A 26,176-nucleotide genomic window follows, 5' to 3' on the forward strand; every position below is an offset into this window, starting at 1 on the left:
CTCCTCCCACTGGCTCTGAAACGGACGAGTATATTACAAATTAAGTCCTTTTTGCTGCTCTTTCTCCTTACATTTATATACACTCTTTAAAATTTCTTCAAATAATAAAATATTCTCTTTCATTTTTACGATAAGTTCTGATAACATATCCCCAAGTCAACAAATTATTACTCAAACATTTCTTCCATTCTTTTAAATCACATTATTAATAATAGATCAACCATTTACAAATTATATCCCATGTATCCAATAATATTAACTAGTTTATAAGTTCTCCTTATGTGAACTCTACTTCAGTCTTACAAAACAAATAGTTCCTTATAAGAAACCTCCAATAATTAAATACCTTCAATCCTTTAAAACAGTATAAATTTCTTACAAACTTATCACCTTATTTTTATATTATTTCAAATAATGAAGTATTCTCTTTCTTTTTTTGTGACAAAGTCAAACCATTAATATTCCAAGTCAGAAGTTTTAGAAGTGTAAAACTTCCAGAGCATTCCATATAATTCTGTCCTCCCGGATCTCTTCAATCTCGCCCCTCCCATCAATTCTGAAACGGACGAGTATGCTGTAAGTTGAGTCCTTTTTGCTGCTCTTTCTCCTAAATATCTCTTACATCTGATAGCATATCCCCGGATAATTCAACAAACTGATGCATATCTTCCATTCTTTTAAATCGCGTTGTTGGTAACAAGTCCACCTTCAAAACCGATAAGTAAATATCCTTTGCCTTTTGAATTATATTCAATATATAATGTATCTGAAATCTCTGCTGGTGATAGGATCTTCTGGAAGAATAGACAGCAACATCTCTAGACATATTTCCCTGACATGCGACCCCTAAATTTACTCTATAAACTTTTTCTCTCAAAATTTCTTCAGGGTCGCACGCCAGAATCACAGCCAGATCTATCACAGCCCCCTCTCTCAGCTTTTCCTGCTCTTTCAATCCTCTTCTCAAGGCATCCAGGTCTTTGTTTTGTAAAATATCATTCTGAACTATTTCCACAGCATCTTCTACTTTTACGAGTCTGTCCTCCATCCCTTCAGCATTTTCAGATAATTCATCCGCCTGTCCCTCTGTACGATCTGCATGAACTGTAAAACCTTGAAAAACAAGTGCTATGTTTTCATATAATCCCTCTATTATCTTTTCCAAAAAATCCTCAATTTCCATTTTAGTTTGTATCAAAGCATCCTGTAGATCTGTAAGTATAATTGACGGAGGGAATGAAAGTAAAGGCATCTTGAATTAAGACTATTGTAGAATTTGTATAACTAGAAATAAAATCGCAGCTTTAGAAAAAGCAGAAGTTCCCAATACATTTTTTCAAAACTTCTTCTGAATATAATTTACTCACAAAACAAGAGATACAAATTATGTAGAAGAAAAGAGAAAACTTGAACTTTCAGTAAACTAGAAAAATCACAATGTATCTCAGACCATTCAGTAACCGGAAGGAGAGTGAAAGTTTTTCTTAGCAACGCCATTCAATACAAAGAAACGGCAATTCCGCAGCCATTTTCTTCTTACTTTAGTTTTATACAAAATAAGGAAGATACTATAATATTTTCTGAGTTAAAGTCTTAAAACATCTAAAATCCAATCCTCCTGGTCAGTTCCGTCTGCTTGTAATTTTACTCACAATCTCAGGTTCTTTAAATAGCAGATGTGGAAGCTGCGTCTGGTTTTGCTCCTAAAAAGAAAGGAACAAAGGCACCATGGGGTGCGGAGAAAAAGCCCAGACTCCGAGAGAACTTTCACCTTTCTATCCCCCGACAAAAAAAACGGAGGAGAAAGGGAGCTCAATCTCTATCCGGGCAAGCTCACCCCTCCCTCTTTGCCCGAAGGACGAGGTTCCAAGCCGAGAAACAGCTAATGTCCGCTGTTTCTTCAGGCTTTGACGCAACCCCAGGCGGGCGGCTAAAAAAAGCCGCCATCCCCGTAGCAGTCTCCACAGGAAGTCCCCAACACCTTTTCTGTAGTATGGTGATCAAAATTGGTTGCAGTATTCCAGGTGTGGTCTTACTAGGGTTTTATAAAGTGGTACTAATACTTCGCGTGGTCTTAATTCTATGCCTCTGTTTATACAACCCAGGATTGTATTAGCTTTTTTGGCTGCTGCTGCATACTGCTGGCTCATAGTCAAGTGATCGTCCACTAGGACTCCAAGGTCCCTTTCACAGTTGCTGTTTTTGAGCCAGGTCTGTACTTGGACCTTTGATTTTTCCTGCCTAAATGTAAAACTTTGCTTTTTTCCACATTAAAATTCATTTTGTTGGATAGGGCCCTTTGTTCAAGTTTGTCAAGATCTTTTGGTATCCTGAGCTTGTCTTCTGGGGTGTAGGTTATTCCTGCCAGTTTAGTGTCATCTGTAAATTTGATGAGTTCCCCTTCTATTCCCTCATCTAAGTCATTAATGAAGATATTGAAGAGTACTGGGCCTAAGACGGAGCCTTGTGGTACCCCACTGTTTACTTCTCTCCATATGGATGTAGTACCATTGAGGACTACTTGCTGAGTACAGTTTGTCAACCAGCTACAGATCCATCTGTTGGTGATGTTGTCTATCCCACCTTTTTGTAGCATACTAAGCAGCAGGTTGTGATCTACTTTGTCAAATGCCTTATTGAATTCTAAATATACTATGTCCACAGCATTTTGCTGGTCTACTAATTTAGTCATTTTATCAAATAATGAAATAAGATTGGTTTGGCATGATCTATTTTTGACAAACCCATGCTGGTTACCAGTTATAACTTTGTTTGCTTCTAGTTGTTCACAGATCTGTTTTTTGATTATCTTTTCCAGGATCTTCCCAGGTATTGATGTTAGACTGATTGGTCTGTAGTTTCCTGGGTCTGTTTTTTTTCCATTTCTTGAAGATGGGAACCACATCAGCCCTTTTCCAATCATCAGGTACTGCCCCAGTGCTCCAGGATTTTTGAAAGATATGGTGCAATGGTTCTGAGATAACATCTGTCAGCTCCTTCAGAACTCTGGGATGTAATCTGTTGGGTCTTGGTGATTTATATTCATCAAGGTTGGATAAGTATTCTCTTACTATTTTCTTGTTTATTTTAATTTTTGTTTGTAGTTGGTCTTTTGCAGTATGTTGGGCTTTAATTTCTTTTTGTGTGAAGACTGATGCAAAAAATGAGTTAAGCAGCTCTGCTTTCTCCCTATTGCCTGTTACCTCCTTGCCATTTTCTCTCTTTAGTGGACCTACAGTTTCCTTGACATTTTTCTTGTTATTAATAAGTTAAAATAAACTTTTTTTTATTGTCCTTGATTTCTGTTGCAAGTCTTTGTTCATTCTGAGCCTTTGCTTTCCTGACTTTATCTTTGCATGTTCTGGCTGTCAGCTGATAATCAGCCTTATTTACGTGTCCCTCTTTCCATTTTTTGTACTTGTCCTTTTTGTCTTTCAGTTTTTCAGAGAGAGCTTTGTGTAGCCATGCTGGTTTCTTCTTGAATTTCTTGTTTTTCAGTGGTATTGTGCTGCACTGGGCTTTTATGATCATAGTTTTCAGAGTTTCCCATGCTTCTTGCGTTGTTTTCCCCTTCAGGATTTTCATCCATGAAATCTTTCCTAGGTTCTCTGAGTTTGTTAAAATCAGCTCTTTTGAAGTTTAAGACTCTGGTTGGATTATTTTTTATTGCTTGTGTTTGCATTATATTGAATTTTAGCATGACGTGGTCACTTTCACCCAAGGTTCCGACAACTTTAATTACCTCTATCACTTCTTCTCGATTAGTAAGAATTAGGTCCAGAATAGCTTTACTTCTAGTTCCCTTATTTACCTTTTGGGTGACAAAATTGTCAGTTAGGTTGGTTAAGAATCTGTTTGATCTCCCACTCACTGCAGAGTTTGACTCCCAGTTGATATATGGATAATTGAAGTCTCCCATTACTACTGTGGTATGCTTCCTACATACATTTGTTAACTGGTTGGCAAAGAGTTCTTCTATTTGTTCTTGTTGGTTGGGTGGCCTGTAATATACACCTATGGCAATGTCACTTTTCCCCCCTTTTATATTGACCAATATACATTCTGGAGGGATTTTATCTTTGATCACGTGCATTTCTGTAGATATGTAGTGTTCTCTTACATATAGTGCAACTCCCCTTCCTCTTTTTGTAGTTCTGTTTCTTTTGAACAATTTGTATCCATCCATCAGTACATTCCAGTCATGGGTTTTGTCCCACCAGGTTTCTTTAATGCCAACTATGTCATACCTGCCCTCATATACTATTGCTTTTAGTTCACCGTTTGTTCCCCAATCTTTGAGCATTTGTATATAAGCATTTAAGACCTTTATGCCTGTCTGTGGGTATGTTTCCTGCATCTCCTGATTGTTGTTGGAGTTTTTCTTTTTTCTCATCACTCTAAACCTCATTGTTTGATTTGTTTTCTTGGGGTTTATGACTGGTTTTGTGTTCTAGAGATTCTAAAGATTGGTCAGCCTTCCCTCTCAATTTTAGTTTAAAGCCCTCCTGATGAGTTGGGCCAGTCTTTTTCCGAGTACATTTTCCTGTTTTCATGAGGTACAGTCCATCCTTTGCCAAGAGTCCTTCACATAGAAAATGCAGTCCATGGTCCAGGAAACCAAAGCATTCTTGGCGACACCAACCCTTTAGCCAGTGGTTTATTTCTAGAATTATTTTTTCTCTTAATGGGGGTTGGCCTTTTGTTGGGAATACTGATGAGAACACTACTTGTGTTCCTAGCTCCTTAACTTTATTGCCTAGTTGCTTATAATCTCTCAATGTTGTACTCATGTTCTTTGTTGTGTCATTCGTCCCGATGTGAAGGAGGAGAAAGGGTAGTAATCTGTGGACCTAATTATTTTGGTTAGGTTCTCGGCCATATCTTTGATTTTTGCTCCAGGGAGACAACATATCTCCCTGGTTTGTATGTCCAGTCTGCAGATGGCTGATTCTGTTCCTTTGAGGATAGAATCTCCTATTACCAACACTCACCTTCCTTTTTTGGATGATGCTGTCTGGGGTGCTTTTCTGTTTGTCTCATGTGTGTTTGTTGATATGACTCTTTTAGGGATGTTTGGTTTTGTTTCTTTGCTAGATGTCTGCATGTTTTCTTTGAGGGGGAGGTTATGGGTCTGGGTATTTCCATCTAGGGGGAGAAATTGATTGCTCAGTTTTAATGGGGCTGCTTCTGGTTGGGTTATATTGGGCAGTAGAGGTTTGTTAGATGTGTGCTGTTTCTTTCTTTGGTTATTGTGTTTCCTTCTGTGTGTGACATACCTCCATTTGTCTTCCTCCAAGGGTTTATCTGGAGGGTTAAATCCTCTGGGAGTTATTTGTTCATTATTTGATTCGGTTTGGGTATAGTTTTCTTTTGTGGGTTGGAGTTTGGCTACAGTTGCCTCTAAGTCACTTACTTTTTCCTCTAGTAGTTCACTTAGTTTACATCTAATGCATGTTTAATTGGGGTGTTCTTTGGGCAAAGGCACATACATGGAACATGTATTGCATACCACAATAGTATCAGTTACCTGTTCCATGATTTTGTTGCTTGAAAATCCCTCTTTTTTGGTTGGTGGGTGTGCTTTCCTGTTAGCCTTGTTTCTTCCTTCTGTTCCACTTAATTGTGCCTATTTTTTTCCCTATCCTTTATTCTGCCTCTTTGTGCTCGTTTTTCTACCTTGTTGTTTATTTAACCTTCTTACTGTTATGTTAGTTTTATTTATTCTTTTCTTCCCTCTATTTTTAAAAAGGTTTTGACCTCCAATTCCTCCCTACCTTATTATTTAAGATTTACCTTGTGTCAGAATCCAGTTATATTTCATTTCTATCTATCTACTCTGATATAAAACCAATTCTTACTCTCTTCTGGATTCTGTCATACTACGGAAGGGGAGGAGGGTAAGCATGGGGGTTTTATGACTCTCACTTCCTTCATTAACTACAAAGTGACTGGTTGTTTATTCTCTTCGAGATGACTAACCATAACAATGCGGCCATCGTCTTTCATCCTACTCCCTCTGAAGTTCTCCCCTTTGCCGGCAGTGAGGGAAAAGGGGGGGGGAATGCAACACCTGGAATCTGGAAAAAGAGAAAATGAGTGATCGTGCCGATGGAGCGGACTGACGGATTGAATCGCCCGGAAGAACTGTGGGGTGGGGGCTGCTTGGGAACACTTTAAAACATTGAATGGTGGGAGAGGATTCCCCAGATCCTGTCTAGCATGCCTGCAATCAATTTCTCTTAATAAAGATTCCTGTTGGAAGAGACATTCCAAGAGTTCTGTCTTCTTAAGATGTGAAATTGACAGGATCTGCAAAATTAGTCCACCTGGAAGGGAGAACCTTGCCGGGGGACTTTGCAAAAAATACCATGTCAGACAACGGAGCAGGGAAGGGAGAAAGCCCCCCAGAGAGGGAGCAACTGCCCCGACTGAAAACCTGCCAGATATTGGGATCTGAGAGGTCAAATTCCTCAGGAGAAGAGGTGGTGGAGACGCGTAACCACAAACCTTGGTGGTCAATGGGCGTTGGAAAGAAAGGCGAATGGGGAAAGAAATCAAGAAAGGTGAGCCTGAGACGGGGGGCCAACCAACCAGAATGGAAGCAGGAGATGGGGAAATCCCTGTACGCAAGCGAAGAGGAAGAAAGCTGGGCACCGCACTTGAGCTGGATCCTAGAGAAAGCTATCAACTTGATGAAGAGAACCCTCAGCTCCCTAGGAGAGGAGAATTCTGAGCCCAGCAGCCGCACCAGCTCCTGGAGCCGCAACTGGAGAGATACTGAGGGGGAATTGGAACCTGCAGCCCCGGGGACGCCCACTGATCCAGTAGTCACCACTCCCCCCGACCCGCAGATGGTGATCTGGATGGAAGACAATACCACCGACAACAAAAGCACCGATCCATTCAAAGACTCCCGCTGCTGGACGCGAGATTCAAGGGGGAGCAGACATGCTTGAGATTTTTCCTAACCCAAGTCCTCAGCTACATGGAGGAATACGGACGGCACATCCCTAGCGACAAAGCCTGTATCCGGATCGTGCAAGCTGCTTTGGACGGGCCGGCCGCAGATTGGGTGGTGAATTTGCATGACTCCATTGCCCCAGAGCTCAACGACTTCAACCATTTCATGTCCTCTCTGAGAAAGCGATTTGAGGACCCCTGGCTGATCGCAAAGCCGCAAAAGGATCAAAACGATGAGGCAAGGCAAATGCCCGGTAGCCTAATATACACAAGAATTCCGGGCCATTGCCAGCAAACTGAACTGGCCGGAAGACATCCTCCTTAGCCATTTCAAAGACGGCCTAAATTACGACCTATATGACGCTTGCCTGCCCCGAGGGGACCCACACCAACTCGATGAATAGTACGTCCTGGCAGAGGAAGCAGAGATTGACTTACTGAAGAGGCACCGCCAAGGAAAACAATGGAGCCGCTCACCACCTGAGTCGACGCGTGAACCAGTGAAACCATCGGCTATGGCCAAGAAGCAAATGGGTTGTTTCAAATGGAGGAGAGAGGGGCATCGGGCTGTAGAATGCCGCTCGAAAGTCCCCCAGCACAACCCAGACAGATCACCGGCCAGCAAATCCGGGAAGTCTCCAGCTAAGCCAAAAGAATCTGCCATGAGAGTGATGGAGGCTGTGGAATCCCCTACCTCTGCCCATCGTGGGGAAAGAACTCCAGCCTACACCGCAGGGCCGGTGGATGCCTCAGACGACAGCTCAGAGGGCGAACCCCTGGTAAGTGGACCCATCGCACCCATCCTCAAGAAAGTGACTGTATTAATTCCCTCCATGCCCGAAGCTGTCAAGGTGAAAGCCTTAATAGACTCTGGCTGTACCCGCTGCCTCATTAGCCTGACACTAGTGGGGAATCTGGGCATTCCGTTGAGGAGGCTAGAACAACCAATTTCATTTGGCCAGTTACATGGGTCCATAACAGGAGGGGTGCCAGCTACCTTAGCCACTTTACTAATCCACCTCTCCCTGGGAACCATGAGGAAGACATAACGTTTGTAGTGACCCCAGGCATGGAATGCCAGATGATTCTAGGGATGGAATGGTTAAAGAAATGGAACCCCTGGGTAAATTGGAGGATGGCAGAAATCAATTTCCCAAAAGGGGACCCTATGGACTTAAAACCCTAAGGGGATCTACCAAAATTAAGAATGGAAAAAGCATCCATGGGAGAAGAAAAGGGGCTACCAGAAATATCAGAGGAATAAAGAGATCTTGCTGAAGTTTTCAGCGAGGAGAGGGCGGATGAGCTTCCCCCCAAACAACCCACGGACTGTACCATAGAATTCAAGCCCTGAGCAAAACTCCCAAATCCCAGATTATACTCCATGAGCCCAAAGGAGGAGGAGGAAATGGAAAGATTCATAAAGAAAAACCTAGAAAGGGGGTTCATTGAACCAGCCAAGCCTAAAGTGGCCGCTCTGGTCCTCTTTAGGGAAAAGAAGGACGGCTCTTTACGCTTATGCGTGGTTTATAGGCTCCTAAATACAATCAGTGAAAGCAACCTATATCCCCTACCCCTCATGAAGGACATGTTATCACACCTATCGAAAGGAATTTTTTTTTACTAAACTAGATCTAAGGGAAGCGTACTACTGCGTAAGAATTAAGGAAGGGGATGAATGGAAAACCCCATTTAACTGCCCAATGGGGTGCTACCAATTCAAAGTCTTGCCATTTGGATTACAAGGGGGACCCGCAGTATTTATGCAATTAATCAATGAGGTACTAAGAGAGCACCTACTTAAGGGGGTTCTGGTTTACTTAGACGACATCCTTATCTTCACCGAATCAAAAGAGGAACATGTCAACCTAGTCAGACCGGTTTTAAAGAAACTGCGAGCCGCCCACCTCTATGCCAAACTATTGAAATGCGAATTCCACCAGGAAAGAATAGACTACCTAGGTTATCGCATATCCTCACAGGGCATTGAAATGGACCCAAAGAAGGTCAGAGCAGTATTAGAATGGGCACCACCTCGCACAAGAAAGCAACTGCAAAGTTTCCTGTGTTTCGTAAACTTTTACCACCAATTCATTCCCTCATTTGCCCAGATAGCCCTGCCCCTCACGAACTTACTAAAAACGAAGGGAGCATGCTCAGTAAAACCTAGCCAGCCACTAAAATGGACAATGCAGCGGCGTTTGAGAGATTAAAGAGACTCTTTTCTGTCGAACCAGTACTGAGGCACCCAGACATGGATAAGCCCTTCGTAATACAGGCGGATGCAAGTGATGTGGTAGTGGGGGCTGTACTATTACAAGAAAACGACGAAGGGGTATTGCAACCCTGTGTGTATACATCCAAGAAACTAACTGAAACGGAATAGCGCTGGCCCGTGTGGGAGAAAGAGGCATATGGGATACGTTGGTCATTACTCACATGGTGCCAGTTCTTTGAAGGCAATAAAGTCCCTTTCCAGGTGTGGACAGACCACAAAAATTTGGAAGCCTTGAAAACACCCAGGAAGCTCAACCCCAAGCAAGCCCGCTAGTCCCAGCATTTTCACCAATTCCACTTTACGCTCAAGCATTTGCCAGGGGAAAAGAACTTCCTGGCAGATGCACTATCTCGCATGCCCCAATATAACAGCATGCGAGCCACCGACTCTAAACCGATGATGGTGGAATCACAACTGGCAGCGCCAGTAACCACCAGAGCCCAAGCTAAATTAAAACCTCAGCTGGGTAGCCAAACCGGAATTGAATTCCGGAAAAGTTTGGAAACAGATGAATGGTTCCAGAAAAATAAACACGTGTGCACAATGAAAGACGAGCTGCCTTGGGTGGGGGAAAAGTTATATATACCAACAACCCAAACAGTCACATTCATGCAGCTTTGCCACGACACAAAATCAGCATGATTTGTGAAAACATTACACTTAATTAAACGGCAATTTTGGTGGCCATCCATGAAAAAGGACATAGAAAGTTACGTGGCCAGCTGCCCAAAGTGTGCAACTGCCAAGAGGTTGCAAGGGAAATTGCCCGGACTGTTACAACCAGTGGCAAATCCCTCACCCCCCTGGAGGGAAATAGCCATGGATTTTATAGTGGAATTACCAGAAAGCAATGGAAACACTGTCATCTGGATGGTCACGGACTTGTTTTCCAAACAGGTGCACTTTATCCCTTGCCAAAAGATTCCCACCGCAAAAGCCTTAGCGAAACTTTTCGTGCAGCATATTTACAGATTGCATGGGGCACCCCAACGCATCATATCTGATAGGGGAGTGCAATTTACGTCTGCATTTTGGAAGGAATTTTTATCCCTTTTAGGGACCACTCAGGGACTGACATCTAGCCATCACCCACAAGGGAATGGTCAATCAGAAAAATCGAACTCAGTACTTGAGCAATATTTAAGATGCTTTCTTAATTTCCAACAGTCGGATTGGACGGACCTACTCCCTTTCGCAGAAGTGGCCTACAATAATGCAGTCCACTCCAGCACAGGTTACACTCCCTTTCAAATAGCTACCGATCAAAGTTTCGACCCCATGCCAGAACTAACCCCAAACGAACCGGCAATCCCATCACTGAAAGAATGGATGGAACAATTACAAAACACCTGGCCAATAGTTAGAAAAGCCCTAGATGAAGCTAGGCAAGCATACAAAGCACAAGCAGATAAAAAAAGGGTTGAACCTACACCATTCATTATAGGAGAAATGGTGTACTTATCTACAAAATACCTAAAATCCCTACAACCTTGTAAAAAACTTGGACCAAAATATATAGGGCCTTTTCCAATTAAAAGAATCATAAACCTAGTAACAGTAGAATTAGAATTACCCAAAAGTCTTAGGCAAATACACCCAATTTTTCACTGCAGTTTGATGAAAAGAGAATATCAGTCACCCTTATGGCCAAAAATCCCCCCCACCACCTCCAATCATGGTGGAAGGAGAACAACACTTTGAGATAAAGGAAATCCTAGACTCTAGGAGATATCATGGGACAACTCAATACCTAGTAGCATGGAAACACCTCCCCGCCTCACAAAATGAGTGGGTCCATAAACGTCATGTCAGAGCCCCAAAGCTATTAAAGAAGTTTCATACAGAGTATCCTAACAAGCCAGACTAACTTTTATACCTGTTTTGTTTTCTTTACAGGTGGGTCTCTCTTATTTTTAAGGGGGGCAGGATGTCAGAATCCAGTTATATTTCATTTCTATCTACCTACTCTGATATAAAACCAATTCTTACTCTCTTCTGGATTCTGTCATACTACGGAAGGGGAGGAGGGTAAGCATGGGGGTTTTATGACTCTCACTCCCTTCATTAACTACAAAGTGACCGGTTGTTTATTCTCTTCGAGATGACTAACCATAACAATGCGGCCATCGTCTTTCATCCTATTCCCTCTGAAGTTCTCCCCTTTGCCGGCAGTGAGGGAAAAGGGGGGGGGGGAATGCAACGCCTGGAATCTGGAAAAAGAGAAAATGAGTGATCGTGCCGATGGAGCGGACTGACGGATTGAGTCGCCTGGAAGAACTGTGGGGTGGGGGCTGCTTGGGAACACTTTAAAACATTGAATGTTGGGAGAGGATTCCCCAGATCCTGTCTAGCATGCCTGCAATCAGTTTCTCTTAATAAAGATTCCTGTTGGAAGAGACATTCCAAGAGTTCTGTCTTCCTAAGATGTAAAATTGAGGTGGGTCCTTACACCTTGTTAAGATTTGCCTCTTTATTAGTCCTGTTCTTCCTTGATTTCTAATGTTCCATTCTTGTCCCTATTATGTGCCTATTTATTTAGCTTTTGTTTTCTGTCCTGTATTTATTTTTATTCTTTACTGGGGTCTTCCCTCCCTTCCTATTGGGACCTCAAGCTTAAATGTTGCCTTCATTTCCATTGCTTGCTGCTCCGGCCTTTTGTTGTTTTCTCTGCCAGCTTCCTTCTGTCTTTCGGTGCTCCTCTCTGCTCTGATGAGGCCTGCTATGCAGCTTTCCGGTTGGCTCAGTTCTGCTGTCTAGTCTGCTCTTCTCAGCCGGTCACTCAGCTGTCTAGTCTGCTCTTCTCAGCCAGTCACTCAGTTTCAGAGAACAGAGCTCTCTAGCTCCAAGCGTCTCTGTTGGTGTTGCCTCTGCCTCTGCTGTGTTTCTCCCCTCCTCAGATTTTGCCGCCACCAATTTCTCACAGCTGACGGATTGCTGTAGGCCTTTTGTCCTCTGCCAGACCAGGCTAGCAGGAGGTGGGGGGAGGGGCTGCTGATCTCGCTGGGGAGGAACACTGATCTAGTCCCCCACCTGGGGCAAGTCTCCACTGGGGAGGGCTGCGCGGCTGGAAGGAGGCAGGGAGAAGGCTGTGGTAGTCAGGCTGCCTCTAGTTTGCTGGGCCATCGGTTGGGCTACCTGGCTGCCCCTCGAGCTGGGTTGCCTAGATTGGGGTGTGGGTCTAGGCAATTACTGAATATGAATACTGAATAGGAGAGGGGGGAAAGTGGAATGCAAACTCCAGACAAGAAAACCAACCATGTGAACCAAGGATGTTTCAACAGGTACCTACCAACAAACAAAGATACTTTCCCATAACAATACTTTAACACTTGATTAGACAATGTGATCTACACTAACAAGGGGAGGGAGAATTCTATTTTTTAATTATAGCAGTTTGCGTGGGAATAATCAAAGCTGGTTTTGCTTTCAATCGTGCCAAAATGATGTACTCAATAATGTTTGCACAAAGAGATTGGATCGTCTTGTTGATGTTTACTTGGTTGGGTTCATTAGTTGGAACCTTGACAAACACAGTTGTTAAGTGAATTTGGCTTCCCCCGCTTTTTTGCTTGCCAGAAGGTCACAAAAGGTGACCCCAGGACATAGCAACTGTTATAAATATGAGTCAGTGTCAAGCATCTGAATTTTGATTAAGTTACTATGGGGATGCTGCAAAGGTCATAAGTATGAAAAACAGTCATAAGTCACTTTTTTCAGTGCTGTTGTAACTTTGAACGGTCATTAAACAAACTGTTGAAAAGTTGAAGACTACCTATATAAGGTATTACAACTATTATAACATATTATAACCTCTATTATAAGAATAGAATCTTGCAAATCTGAAAGCACCTCCCCCTGCCCCCTACCCTTGCCTTTACTTTCCAGGGAACTAGGAAGGATGCCTTCTGAGATTTTAACATGTCTTCTTTCCTGCTTTGAGCTGCGATCTCCCATTGGCTGCAGCTCTTCTTGTTTTCTTACTCACCATCACATCACAAGAGAGGTGTTTTTCAGGACCTTTTCAGGGACTTTTGAATTATATGCCTGGAGGAATGGAACAAGTAGTTTCCTACTTTATGCTCTCAAGGGCTTCAATAGGCACAGTTAAAGCTTTGGGGGGCAAGATGCATGGCTATGTAACAATAAGGTACTAATAATTAAAAGTTGGGGGGGGATAAATACTCTAGTACTGCTTTCTAAGATTTTGATCAGCAAACATACAGACTAAAGCAATGTCCAATATATTATCCACAGAAGAACATAGCTAAGAGCTTGATTAAAAGTTGCTTACCTCCCAGCACACTTTCTAACAGGAAGCTCAAATGCTCTGACAACATTAACCAAGAGTTTTATATCACCATCTGAGAGATTCTGTGCTGTTATTTTCTTCCTCTCTTTTCGCCTTGGTTTTAAGGGTCGCTTTGCTTCGGCCAGTGTAAAGAGGCTGACACTCAAAAAGCTACCAATAAAAAACTAGAGCTAAAATATAAAGGTTCTGTAGCTATAATCTGTCATGCTAGCATTGTATAATAACCATGATTTCTAAACAATAATAATTCTATAAAATGCACTGGTTTGTATATGGATCTCAAAACCAACCATCTACAGAGAAGTGAGAATGCAAGTTGACATACCCTGGGCCAGCAGAACTTAGAAACAGAAGGCAGAGCAGAACAAAAAGAAAAACCAAGAGTGAAATAAAGTTCAGTGGATGTGCAAACAATCGATTATTTGTATTACAACTCGAAATATACAGATAGGTATCACATAATTCATGGCATGGACAACCCAAACACCTCACTGAGGAGGGAAAAAAGAGATGAAACCGAATTAAAAATGTCTATATGGTAACAGAAAATATATAGAACTGTCCTATATGCATCAAAGATCCCACTATATTTAGTGGAATTCACTTCCAGATAGGTATGGTTTGAATTACTTGGTTAGAAAGAAGAAATAAAAGCAGGGGTTGGAATTGAATGGGGAACAGAAAAGGTTTTTGAGGGAATGAAATGTGCTGACAAAAATTCTAACTAAAGCTCCTGCCAGTCCTACAAGGTAGATCAGACTAAGAAATCAAGATAAATGGGGCTTGAGTCCATTCCCAAAAAACTAACTTGAAAAAGTGTCTCAGAAAAGCTTCTCCTTGTTTCACATAAAGATACAAGATTCTGTTGCTATAACTTTACAATAAAAGTAGTCCTATCCTACATGGCATTGGTTTCTTAGTCTGCTCTACCTTGTAGGACTGACAGTAAAGAATGGTACATCTCTTTATGGCAGTTTCACTCTGGCATGAGAGCTCCCTCTTTCAGGTATATGTCTCGTATTCCACTGAATTTCCATTTCTGCCTTTAATGTTGTTAACTGCCCACCTTCCTTCAGTTCCTCGCCTAGCCCTTCTTTTACTTCCAGAGATAGCTGATATCATGGGTTCTGTATGTGACATCATGCACATCCTTACTGTATGTCACTTATATGGTAGTGTTGTCACAGCTACTTCCAGATGGCTTTGTCCAGAATGATTGTGGAAATACATTTTTTTCCACACAACCTATTTCACATTGTCATCATGAACCTCCAATTATCTTCATGTTTTCAGAAAATGTAACTGAAAATGCCAGCCAAAGATAGAATAAATGTTATTCCATTAAACATTATTGAAACAAAACTAGAAATAAGTTTGCTTAGAAAGTGACACAGCTACATTTTAAAACAAATTAAGCAAGGTTTTCAGGGCCCCAATTGCACTTTTGAAAAATATTTAAATTAAAACACTTCAAAGTAAGACAAAAACATGTTACATCTGAAACACGTTATTACAACTTTGAGCTAGCCTTATATTCTCTTCCTTACCCAATAGTAGGGATTTCATCTTCATTGACCAAGTCAGAAAGAACAAAATGGTGCTTTACAATCAGGAAACGATTAATTACTGATTCCCTAACCTGAAAAAAAAGGAAAATAAAATTATCTTAAATCTAAAATTACTCAATTGCTATGCTACTCAAATTAGCAAATCAATCAATCCATCAATCCATCAGAATAGAGCTGGAAGGGACCGTGGAGGTCTTCTAGTCCAGCCCTCTGCTCAAGCAGGAGACCTTATACCATTTCAGACATGTGACTCTCCAGTCTCTTCTTAAAAACCTTCAGTGATAAAGCATCTACAACTTCTGAGGGCAAGTTGTTTTCTTGCTGTTTTCTTCTAAAAGTGACATGTTTCCATCGGTCTTCCTCTTTAGGTTCTATATAGGGTCATTTTTCAGAAGCTGTTTGTTCCCTATTGTGTTCAATTGGGATGTATCAAGTTTTCTTTTTTTATCCATATATGGGGTTTTTTTTTTAGAAGCTGTTTACTCCCTATTGTGTTTAATTATGGTGTAGTCTTCTTGTTTAAGTTGGGAATTCACACTTTGTTCACTGAGTTTCAGAGTGGCTAGAGTTGCTTCTAAACCCTTTACCTTTTCTTCTAGTAATTATATGTTTTACATTGGATACATATATAGTTTGAGTCTTCTGTGAGTATAAGCTCAAACATATGAAATATTTTGCAAATCACTATAATGTCAGCCTCTATTTCTATTTTTTTTGTTAAAAAACATTAAAAATCTTTAACTTAAAGACTCATTTAGGGCTAAAACAATCAAGCAAAAGGTCTATAGGATGAAAAATCATTCATTCCTAATCCATTCTTTTATTTTCTACAGTAATCTTTCTTAAAAATAGAAAATAATCATAAGCAAGTAAGATGTACAACTAGAGTGACATACAAAAGCAATTGAAAAGATAGGTTAAGCCAATGTGCAGTTTGACCAAGATACTGAAATTAGGAATAAATCTGGTCTGCAGTTTTTAAGGACAAAAATCTATTAATTTGCATGTTTAGAAGTTGCAGAGATTGATCCATCTTGCAAAAGTTTGTCCTTTCTTAATGGACTTATTCATTTTGTCCTACTGAGGGAAAATCCACACTGCTGTTTTTAGCCTATGTAGCTCACATTAAAACAAAACAAAACATAATGCACTTGAGATGCAAAACTGTTTTTATAATTTGGTCTTTAACTTCCCTGGTTTGTTAAGAAATCAGAATATGGTGACATAAGCAATGAGGTGGCAGAGATAAATTACAGGAAATATTTGTATTATTTATTTATATTATAAATTTCTATTTATTATTAACTTATTAAATATAATTTTAACTATTTAGTTAAATGATTTAACTTAAATCATACCCTGTTGTCTTACAACTCATAAAGATGTATTACATCTTTTGGAGAGATATTCACAGAATATTTCCAAGTATTTTTATTTATTTATTAAATATATATGCCAGCCATCTTGCCATTGGAGTTATGCTACTTTCAATTATTTAAGGTTATGTTTAGGGTTAGAATTTTTCCAAACTATTTCCAAGTATATTTTACATTAGGTACATTAAAAAAAACCTTACCTTTTCCATGTACTTTGCAACAATTGCTCTGTGTGCATCCGAATAGTCCTTGGTATCAATGATATCCTTCTCTTGCAATCTTTTCTCATAGTCCTGAAAAAGAGCCACCACAATCAATGAAAGCCCTTTAGACCTCTGTCTTTCAAAACATATTGTGTTGTCTTTTCTTCTCCTTCATCTTTCTCCTGCCAGCAGGAATCAAAAAGCCATCAGAAGGAAGTCAGATCAGAAGAAAAATCAAAAGCAGCATAGCTCATCATCCTCCTCCCCTGCCAAATAAAATAAAGTTTTAGACATTCTGCAGTACCTTAAAAGGAAAAAACTTCAGAATATCTTGAGCTCTGGATGTAAAATGGTTGAAAATGAGAATTATGGACTTGCCTCCAATATTGGAGATAACGCCTGAATTCATATCACAGGTTCAGTCATAACCATTTATTCACTGGGACCATGCAATACATTCAATCATAAACATAGAACATATGAACATAGAATAATAGGGTTGGATGGTATCATAGAGATCTTCTATTCCAATCCCTGCTCGAGCTGGAGATCCTATACCATTTCAGACAAATGGTTGTCCAATCTTTTCTTGAAAACCTCCAGTGATGAAGTACCACCAATTTCTGGACGCAAGGTGTTAGATCTCTCATTAATGATCTTTCACCTATTAATTCTTGTCCAATCTCGGGTGCTTTGGAAAATAGGTCTTTCTTCTCTGTGACAGCCCCTCAATTACTGAAACAATGTTATTATATGAATCTTAGTCTTTCTCTTTGTTAGATTTCATGTGCCCAGTTCCTGCAACGGGTTTATCATATACCGTACTTTATTTTCCAGTACGCTAATCATCTTTGTTGCTCTTCCTCTGCACTCTTTCTAGAGTCTCAACATCTATTCAATGGGAAGTTTTGAATGGTTTGAGAAGTTAAAGATTTAGTATTTTCTTTTTATATCCTTATTTCACCCTTCATTTTTTTAAAGTATGCATGAAATCATTTAGTAAAATACAACACTATTTAGAACACTCCACTAGAAGGCCCAGTTTTAAACCAATCAGAATAGAGCTGGAAGGGACCTTGAAGGTCTTCTAGTCCAACCCCCTGATCAAGCAGGAGACCCCATACCATTTCAGACAAGTGACTGTCTAGTCTCTTCTTAAAAACCTCCAGTGATGAAGCACCTATAACTTCTGAGGGCAAGCTGTTCCACTGGTTAATTGTCCTCACTGTTAGGAAGTTTCTCCTTGCTCTTCTCTGAACTTTTTCCAAAGTCTCAACATCTTTTTTGTAATGTGGTGACCAAAACCAGATCCAGTATTCCATATGATTTACATGTAATACATACGTAATTGGGACTTCGTGGGGCATATGCTCAATATATTCCATTTTAAGTGTTTCTTTCTCAGTGATTTTTTATTTTTTCCTCTTAGATCATTAAGAATTTAAAAATGTCTAAAGAATTAAAATATAAACTGTTTTTTAAACGTTTAGTTGAAAAAAGAAACTGAAAAATTGAAAAAAATTATTATTATTATTATTAATAATAATAATAATAATAATAATAATAATAATAATAATAATGAGGAAGATTACTACAAATACTTGGGTATCCTTCAAGCTGACAACATCAACCACACTGAAGTCAAGAAAAAGATTAGAGGTGAATACATCAAGAGAGTGAAGAAGATCTTAAAGTCCAAACTCAATGGAGGAAATACCATAAAGGCAATCAACACCTGGACAATTCCAGTCATTAGATATACAGCTGGAATAGTGGACTGGACTCAAGCAGAACTAAAAGCAATGGACAGGAAGACCAGAAAAATAATGACAATGAATCATGCCCTTCATCCACACAGTGACATTGACAGACTTTATCTACCAAGGCAAATAGATGGGCGTGGAATGCTGCAAGTACATCAGATGGTTGAAGAAGAAAAAATGGCTTTGGAAGAATATCTGAAGGACAGTGATGAAGATGCACTGAAATTAGTATATCAGGAAGGCTTACTGACTACTGGAGAGACCAAACTGGCCTACAAAAAAGACCAAATGAAGAACAGAATAGAGGCATGGGAAGACAAAGCAGTACATGGCCAGTACATTAAAAAAATTAGCTGGGAAACCAGATAATAACAAGACTTGGCAATGGCTAAGAGCAGGAAAATTGGAGAAAGAGTCCGAGGGACTAATTCTGGCTGCACAAGACCAAGCCTTAAGGACAAATGCATATAAAGTCAAAACTGAGAAGACAGCAACAGACAGTAAGTGCCGCCTATGCAAAGAAGCTGAAGAAATAGTGGACCACCTGGTAAGCTGCTGCAAGAAGATCGTACAGACTGACTACAAGCAGTGGCATGACAAAGTAGCAACAATGGTGCATTGGAAGATCTGCAAGAAATATCATTTGCCTGTAAGCAAGAACTGGTGGGATCATAAAATAGAGAAAGTCATAGAAAATGATAAAATTAAAATGCTCTGGGACTTCAGAATTCAAACAGACAAGCACCTGCAATATAACACCCCGGACTTAACAATTGTCAATAAGAAAGACAAAAAAGTCTGGATAGTGGACATGGCAGTGCCTGGAGACAGCAGAATAGACGAGAAAGAACTGGAGAAGATAACAAAATACAAAGACCTACAAATAGAAATGGAAAGACTGTGGCAAAAGCAAGCAAGGATAGTACCAATAGTAATAGGCGCCTTGGGTGCAATCCCAAAACAACTAAAGCACCACTTGAACACCATTGGCATTGACAAATTCGCCATTAGTCAATTGTAAAAGGCGGCCTTACTAGGAACTGCTTCCATCCTGCGACGATATCTGTAATACCAACAAACATCCACATCTGCCTACCCCAGGTCCTTGTAAGGCTCAATAGGTAGACAAAATGCCAAATCCAGTCTGAACATCTGGCTGACTGTGCAATGATCCACAATAATGATGATGATGATGATGATGATGATGATGATGATGATGATGATGATAATAATAATAATAATAATAATAATAATAATAATAATAATAATAATAATAAAAGTTGGAAGGGACCTTGGAGGTCATCTAGTCCAACCCCCTGCTCAGGCAGGAAACCCTATACCATTTCAAACAAATGGCTGTCCAGTCTCTTCTTAAAAACCTCCAGTATTGGAGCATTCACTGCTTCTGGAGGCAGGTTGTTCCACTGGTTAATTGTTCTAACTGTCAGGAAGTTTCTCCTTAGTTCTAGGTTGCTTCTCTCCTTGATTAGTTTCCATCCGTTGCTTCTTGTCCTGCATTCAGGTGCTTTGGAGAATAGCTTGACTCCCTCTTCTTTGTGGCAGCCCCTGAGATATTGGAACACTGCTATCATGTCCCCCCTCGTCCTTCTCTTCATTAAACTAGACCACAGGTTGGCAACCTGCAGCTCCGGAGCCGCATGCGGCTCTTTGAGCCTTCTCCTGTGGCTCCCAGCCTCCTCTGCCATTTGCAGAGAGAGAGACAGAGACAGAGAGAGGCACTTGCGCTTCCCTTCCCTCTCTCTCTCTCTCTCTCTCTGTAAAAAAGACAGTGGCCTCACCCTGTTCTCCGATGAGCTGACAAGCTTCTTGGGCGGGGCTCCTGCCTTGGCTGTGTCTCAGCAGGAAGGGCAGGAGAGAGCCAGCCTGTTGAAGCCAGCTTGCCAGGTGAGCAGAACATCGGAGAGAGGGAGAGGGGGGGGGAGAGAGAAAGAGAGGGAGAGGGAGAGAAAGAGAGGGGGGAGAGAGAGAGGGAGAGAGGAAAGAGAGGGAGGGGGAGAGGAAAGAGAGAAAGAGGGAGAGAAAGGAAGAGGGGGAGAAAAAGAGAGAGAAAGAGAGGGGGAGAGGAAAGAGAGAGAGAGAAAGAGAGAGGGAGAGAGAAAAAGAGGGAGAGAGACAGAGAGAGAGAAAGAGAGAGAGGGAGAGAGGAAAGAGAAAGAGAGGAGAGAGAGAGAGAGAGAGACCTCATGCACAGCAGCCTCTATTTCTTTTTAATTAAACTCTTCAATCAAGCTCCCTCCCCCCTCACGCACGCATATGTTTTGCGCCTCCCAGTGTTTTCTTTTCTCTGGGAAACGGGTCCATGTGGCTCTTTGAGTGTTGCAGACCCTTGAACTAAACATACCCAATTCCAGCAACTATTCCTTATGTTTTAGCCTCCAGACCTCTAATCATCTTTGTTGCTCTTCTCTGTACTCTTTCTAGAGTCTCAACATCTTTTTTACATCGTGGTGACCAAAACTGGATGCAGTATTCTAAGTGTGGTCTTACCAAGGCATTGTAAAGTGGTATTAAGACTTCACGTGATGTTGATTCTATCCCTCTGTTAATGCAGCCTAACACTGTGTTGGCTTTTTTGGCAGCTGCTGGCTCATATCTAAGTGATTGTGCACTGGGACTCCGAGATCCCTCTCACAATTGCTACTATTGAGCAAGGTACCACCTATACTATACCTGTACATTTGGTTTTTCTTGCCTAAATGTAGAACTTTACTTTTTTCACCGTTGAATTTCATTTTGTTAATTAGCACCCAGTGTTCCAGTTTGTTCAGATCCTTCTGTATCTTAAGCCTATCTTCTGGAGTGTTGGCTATTCCTGCCAGCTTGGTGTCATCTGCAAATTTGATGAGTTCCCCATCAAATTTGATGAGTTCCAAATCGTTGAGGAAGATGTTGAAGAGCACTGGCCTAGAACAGAGCCCTGGGGCACCCCACTACACACTTCCCTCCATGTAGATGCAGTTCCATTGAGGACTACACGCTGAGTATGGCTGTTCAGCCAGCTACGAATCCATCTGGTGGTGATGATGTCTAACCCACATTTTTCTATCTTATCAAGTAGTAGGTTGTGATCTACTTTATCAAATGCCTTACTGAAGTCCAAGTAAATTATATCCACAGCATTCCTCTGGTCCATTAATTTTGTCATCTGGTCAAAGAATGTAATAAGATTTGTCTGGCATGATCTGTTTTTGACAAACTCATGTTGGCTTTTGGTAATGACTTTGTTTGCCTCCAGGTGTTCACTGATTCGTTGCCTGATTATCTTTTCCAGAATCTTTCCAGGTATTGAGGTCAGGCTGATAGGTCTGTAGTTTCCTGGATTCATTTCCCCCCATTTTTTGAAGATGGGAACTACATCAGCTCTTTTCCAGTCCTCTGGTAGTTCCCCAGTGCTCCAGGATCTTTGAAAGATATAGTTCAGTGGTTCTGAGATCACATCTGCCAGTTCCTTGAGAACCTTGGGGTGTAATCCATCTGGTCCTGGTGATTTGAACTCATCTAGGCTGGATAGGTGCTCACTTACCATTTTCTTGCCTATCTTAACTTGTGTTTCTAATCTATTTTTTATGGCACTGTTTTTGATAGATTGGACTGTTTTTTTCCCTTTGTGTAAAGACAGATGCAAAAAATGAGTTAAATAGTTCTGCTTTCTTCCTGTTGCTTATCACCTTCTTGCCACTTTCCCCCACTAATGGACCAATCATTTCCTTAACTTTTTTCTTGTTTTTTACATGTTGAAAAAAGCTTTTTTGTTATTTTTGACTTTGGTCACAAGCCTTAGTTCGTTTTGAGCCTTAGCTTTCCTCACTTCATCTTTGCAGGTTCGGACCATTTGCTGATATTCTGCTTTAGTTATGTGCCCCTCTTTCCACTTTTTATACTTGTCCTTTTTATCTTTCAATTTATTAGAGAGTTCTTTATGCAGCCATGCTGGTTTCTTTCTGTTATTTTTCTTCTTTGTTGGTATTGTGCTAGACTGGGCTTTTGTTATCTCATTTTTCATTACTATTGTGAGGTGCTTCCTACATATCTTAGTTAGCTGACTAGCAAAAAGTTCATCTATTTCCTTTGTTTGGTCAGGTGGCCTATAGTATATACCTATGGCAATGTCATTTCCCCCCTTTTATATTGACCAAATGCATTCAAGACAGTTTTCATCATTGTTGTGCTCTATTTCTGTAGAGATGTAGTAATTTTTTATATATAGAGCAACTCCACCTCCTCTTTTATTTGGTCTGTTTCTTTTAAATAATTTAAATCCCACTAGCTGTGTGTTCCATTTGTGGGTTTCATCCCACCATGTTTCCGTAGTTGCAACAATATCATATCTGCCCTCATTTACCTGAATTTCTAGCTCACCCTGTTTACTGTTCATACTCTATGCATTGGTGTATAGACATTTGAGTCCTTTATGACTGACCCTGGGTTTACTTTCTACATAACCTGTGTGGTGCCTGAGTTCCCCTATTTTCTTACCACCTGTTTGGTTAGTGCACTTTGTGTGGCACTCACTATTAAAAGCTTGATTTTGCTTGACAGCAAGGTTGATATTCTTGTCCACACACACATCTATGTTACATGCACTGCTAACCCTGTAATTTTTTGATTGCCGGGGACAGGGATGTTCTGTATCAATTAACTCACTGTCCCCATTGTTTAGTTTAAATATTCCTCCAGAAAATCTGTGAGTTTATTGCCAATTAACTCAGTCCCTTTCTTTGATGGATGCAAACCATCTCTTTTGTACATTGTTTCATCGGACCAGCTACAGACATCATGACTAATATAACCAAAGCTTTCCCCTTTACATCACTCCTTTAGCCACATATTGAATTCTGCTATACGCTGGCCTTTTCCATTTTGCTCCTTATACACTGGTAAAACCTCTGAAAAAGTAAGCCTACAGCCTATCCTGATAAGTTCTTGCCCCAAGCTCTGGAAATCATTCTGCACAGAGAGTACAACTTTTTGGGAAAGATCGTTAGTGCCAAGATGTACAATAGCATCCACATCACAGTCCTTGCTGGCATTCTTGACTATTTTGAAAATACGCTTCTTGTCCCTACTGGCAGTAGCACCTGGAAGACATCTAAACTCTTTCGAAACCTCTGTGTCCTTTCCCAAATTTACATCCCTTATAACTGAATCACCAACCAGAAGGTGGCTTCTCTTTTTGGATGCCTTTCTCTTCTTGCATGACTGATGTGTAATACCTGATTCGCAGTTCTCCCTGTCAAAAACTAGTTCTTCATGCTTCCAGTGGCGACGGATGACGGCCGATGGAGGCTTTTTGCTAGCCTCCCGTCCGGGACTGCGTTAAAGCCGCCGAAACAGCGTGCACCAGCTGTTTGGCGGCTCGAGCCCTCTCTCCGGGAGAAGGAGAGAGGGCAAGCTTTCTCTGAAGTAGGAGTAGAGTTCCCTAGTCGCCCAGGAGTCATCCAGGGGGATGAAGGTGAGAACTCCTCCGGAGCTCAGAGTTTCTCCGCAGCTCGGGATGTCTTCGCCTTCCAGCGAAGCCAGACGTCGTCTCCACCTCTGATACCCATTGAGATTTTAAATCGTGAGTAAACTTGTCAACAGACAGAACTGACCAGGAGAATTGGACTTTGATTGAAATAAGACTTTAACTCAGAAGATTTAAAGGCATCCTCTCCAGTTGTTATAATTAACTTAAGAAGAAAATGGCTGCGGGTGAGCAGCTTCTTTGTTTCAAAGGAAAACTTTCACTCTCCTTCCGGTTGTGGATTGAGACATTGTAAAGACTCTTTTAAATTCAAGGAAAGTTTGGTTAAACAGCTGCTGTCTTTTGCTCTGAATTACAATGGCTTCTAAATGTGTTGGAACTTCTGCAGTATCTAAAACAGCTATTTCTTCCCCAGTTACGCAAATCTCACAGCAGAAACCTAAATCTCCACCACCTTCGCCCCCCCTCTATTACTCTTAAAGAATTACAGGAGGCTTTGGCACAAGCTTCTAAGCAGACAGTATAACAAATGAGACTGGAAACACAACAGCTTCTTAGTAAGAAAAATGATGAACTGTGTGAGAACATATCACAAATCTTTCAAGGCTTTGCAGCTCATGTAGATCGTATAGAGGGACGGGTGGATGAAGTAGTGGAGAAAATGGAAGGGATGGAGGAGAGATTGGAAAAAGTAGAAGTTGTGGAAATTGCTCAAAATGATATTGTAATGTCACAATACAGAGAAATGGAGTATGCTGTGCGGATTAGGGGTCTAAAAGAAGATTTACAGGAGAAACTGAAGGAGGAAATAGCAGCGGCCTTGGCTCTGGTCTTTGAATGCAATCCTGAAATTATTTTTGGAGAAATTGAGAAAACGTATAGAGTAAATTCATGGGTTGCACGTCAGAGGAAATTACCAAGAGATGTTGTTGTTTATTTCTCTAGAAAAACACGTCGTAGTGAGATTATACAAGCTTTTTACCAGCAGAGATTTCAGATTGCTGCCCAAGATGTTATACTTCTAAAAGAAATACCTCCAAAAATTTTAAGAAAAAGGAAGGAATTTGCCTTTTTGGCTCAGGAGTTNAAAAAGCAGCAGTTACCTTTTAGATGGGATATACCTGTTGGAATGATTGTGAATCATGCAGGGATTCATTACAGGTTAAATACGGTTCAAAAGGCTAAAGAATTTTACTTAACGGTCCTGAAAGCTGATTCACCATCTACATCGCGAGCTAAAGGAATGGAAGAACAATTATTTGTTGAACTGCCTGGAGCTATATCGCTATCTGCAGGAGATTCTCAGAGTAAATTGATTGATGTAGAAGAAGATCCAAAGGAGCAAAGAATGACACGTGCAGCTTATAAACGCAAGGAAAAAGAACAACGAAAAGAATCTGCACCCCAAACATACTCGCCTACCTCAGAGCCAGTGGGAGGGGCAAGGCCAAAGAGATCTGTTATGTCAGATATGCAAGGAATGCTCCAGAAGCTTCATAAGCCAAAAGATGGCTAAGTTGATGACATTGAATGTTAATGGCCTGAATTCACCACAAAAAAGGAGGAAAATATTTTACTATTTGAAACAACATAAAAATGATATTATATGTCTGCAAGAAACGCATATTACGTTAAAAGATCAAAAGTATTTGATTAATTCTAGATTGGGACTTCATTTTATTGCTCCAGCATTAAAGAAAAAAGCGGGTGTAGTTCTTTATGTTAGGAAAGAATTATTGCCAAAATTAATAGACTTTGATACAGAAGGAAGATTTGTGTTTATTGAACTTTTATTGAATGGGAAAAAATGCCTTATTGTTGGTTTATATGCACCTAATCAATATCAGCAGCAGAAACAATTTTATAAACTCTTATATCAGAAGATAACTCAATTGGATTAAAAATCTGTTATTATGATGGGAGACTGGAATGGCGTTATAGACCCTATGAAAGATAAAAAGACTTTTTCTAAAGTGTTGACTCAAGTTAAATTGCCTAAAAGTTTTTTTGCATTGCAAGAGGATTTGGAATTAAGAGATGTTTGGCGAGATCGGAATATAGGAGAAAGTGATTTCACTTATTTTTCAGATAGACATCATTCACATTCTAGAATTGATTTTATTTTGATAACTAATGACTTACTCCCTAGGGTTAAGAAAGTGAAGATTTTTCCTAGGATTTTATCAGATCATAGCCCTGTATGGATGGAACTTTCAATTGAAGGAGGAAATAGA

At 40.6% G+C, this 26,176-nt stretch overlaps 1 protein-coding gene across 1 annotated transcript in view; it reads right to left on the reverse strand.

Moving 5' to 3' along the window:
• Positions 1–26,176, reverse strand: part of CC2D2A (coiled-coil and C2 domain containing 2A) — a 192,217-nt gene that overhangs the window by 30,038 nt on the left and 136,003 nt on the right. The window contains exons 19-21 of the mRNA XM_029284512.1: positions 16,692–16,784; positions 15,095–15,186; positions 13,530–13,697 (exon numbers count right to left, since the gene is read on the reverse strand). Coding sequence (XP_029140345.1) covers positions 13,530–13,697; positions 15,095–15,186; positions 16,692–16,784 — 353 coding nt within the window. The remainder of the gene's footprint in view (positions 1–13,529; positions 13,698–15,094; positions 15,187–16,691; positions 16,785–26,176) is intronic.

Source organism: Protobothrops mucrosquamatus, unplaced genomic scaffold (genome assembly GCF_001527695.2).
Source record: "Protobothrops mucrosquamatus isolate PMUCROS unplaced genomic scaffold, P.Mucros_1.0 scaffold670, whole genome shotgun sequence".
Taxonomy (NCBI): Eukaryota; Metazoa; Chordata; class Lepidosauria; order Squamata; family Viperidae; genus Protobothrops; species Protobothrops mucrosquamatus.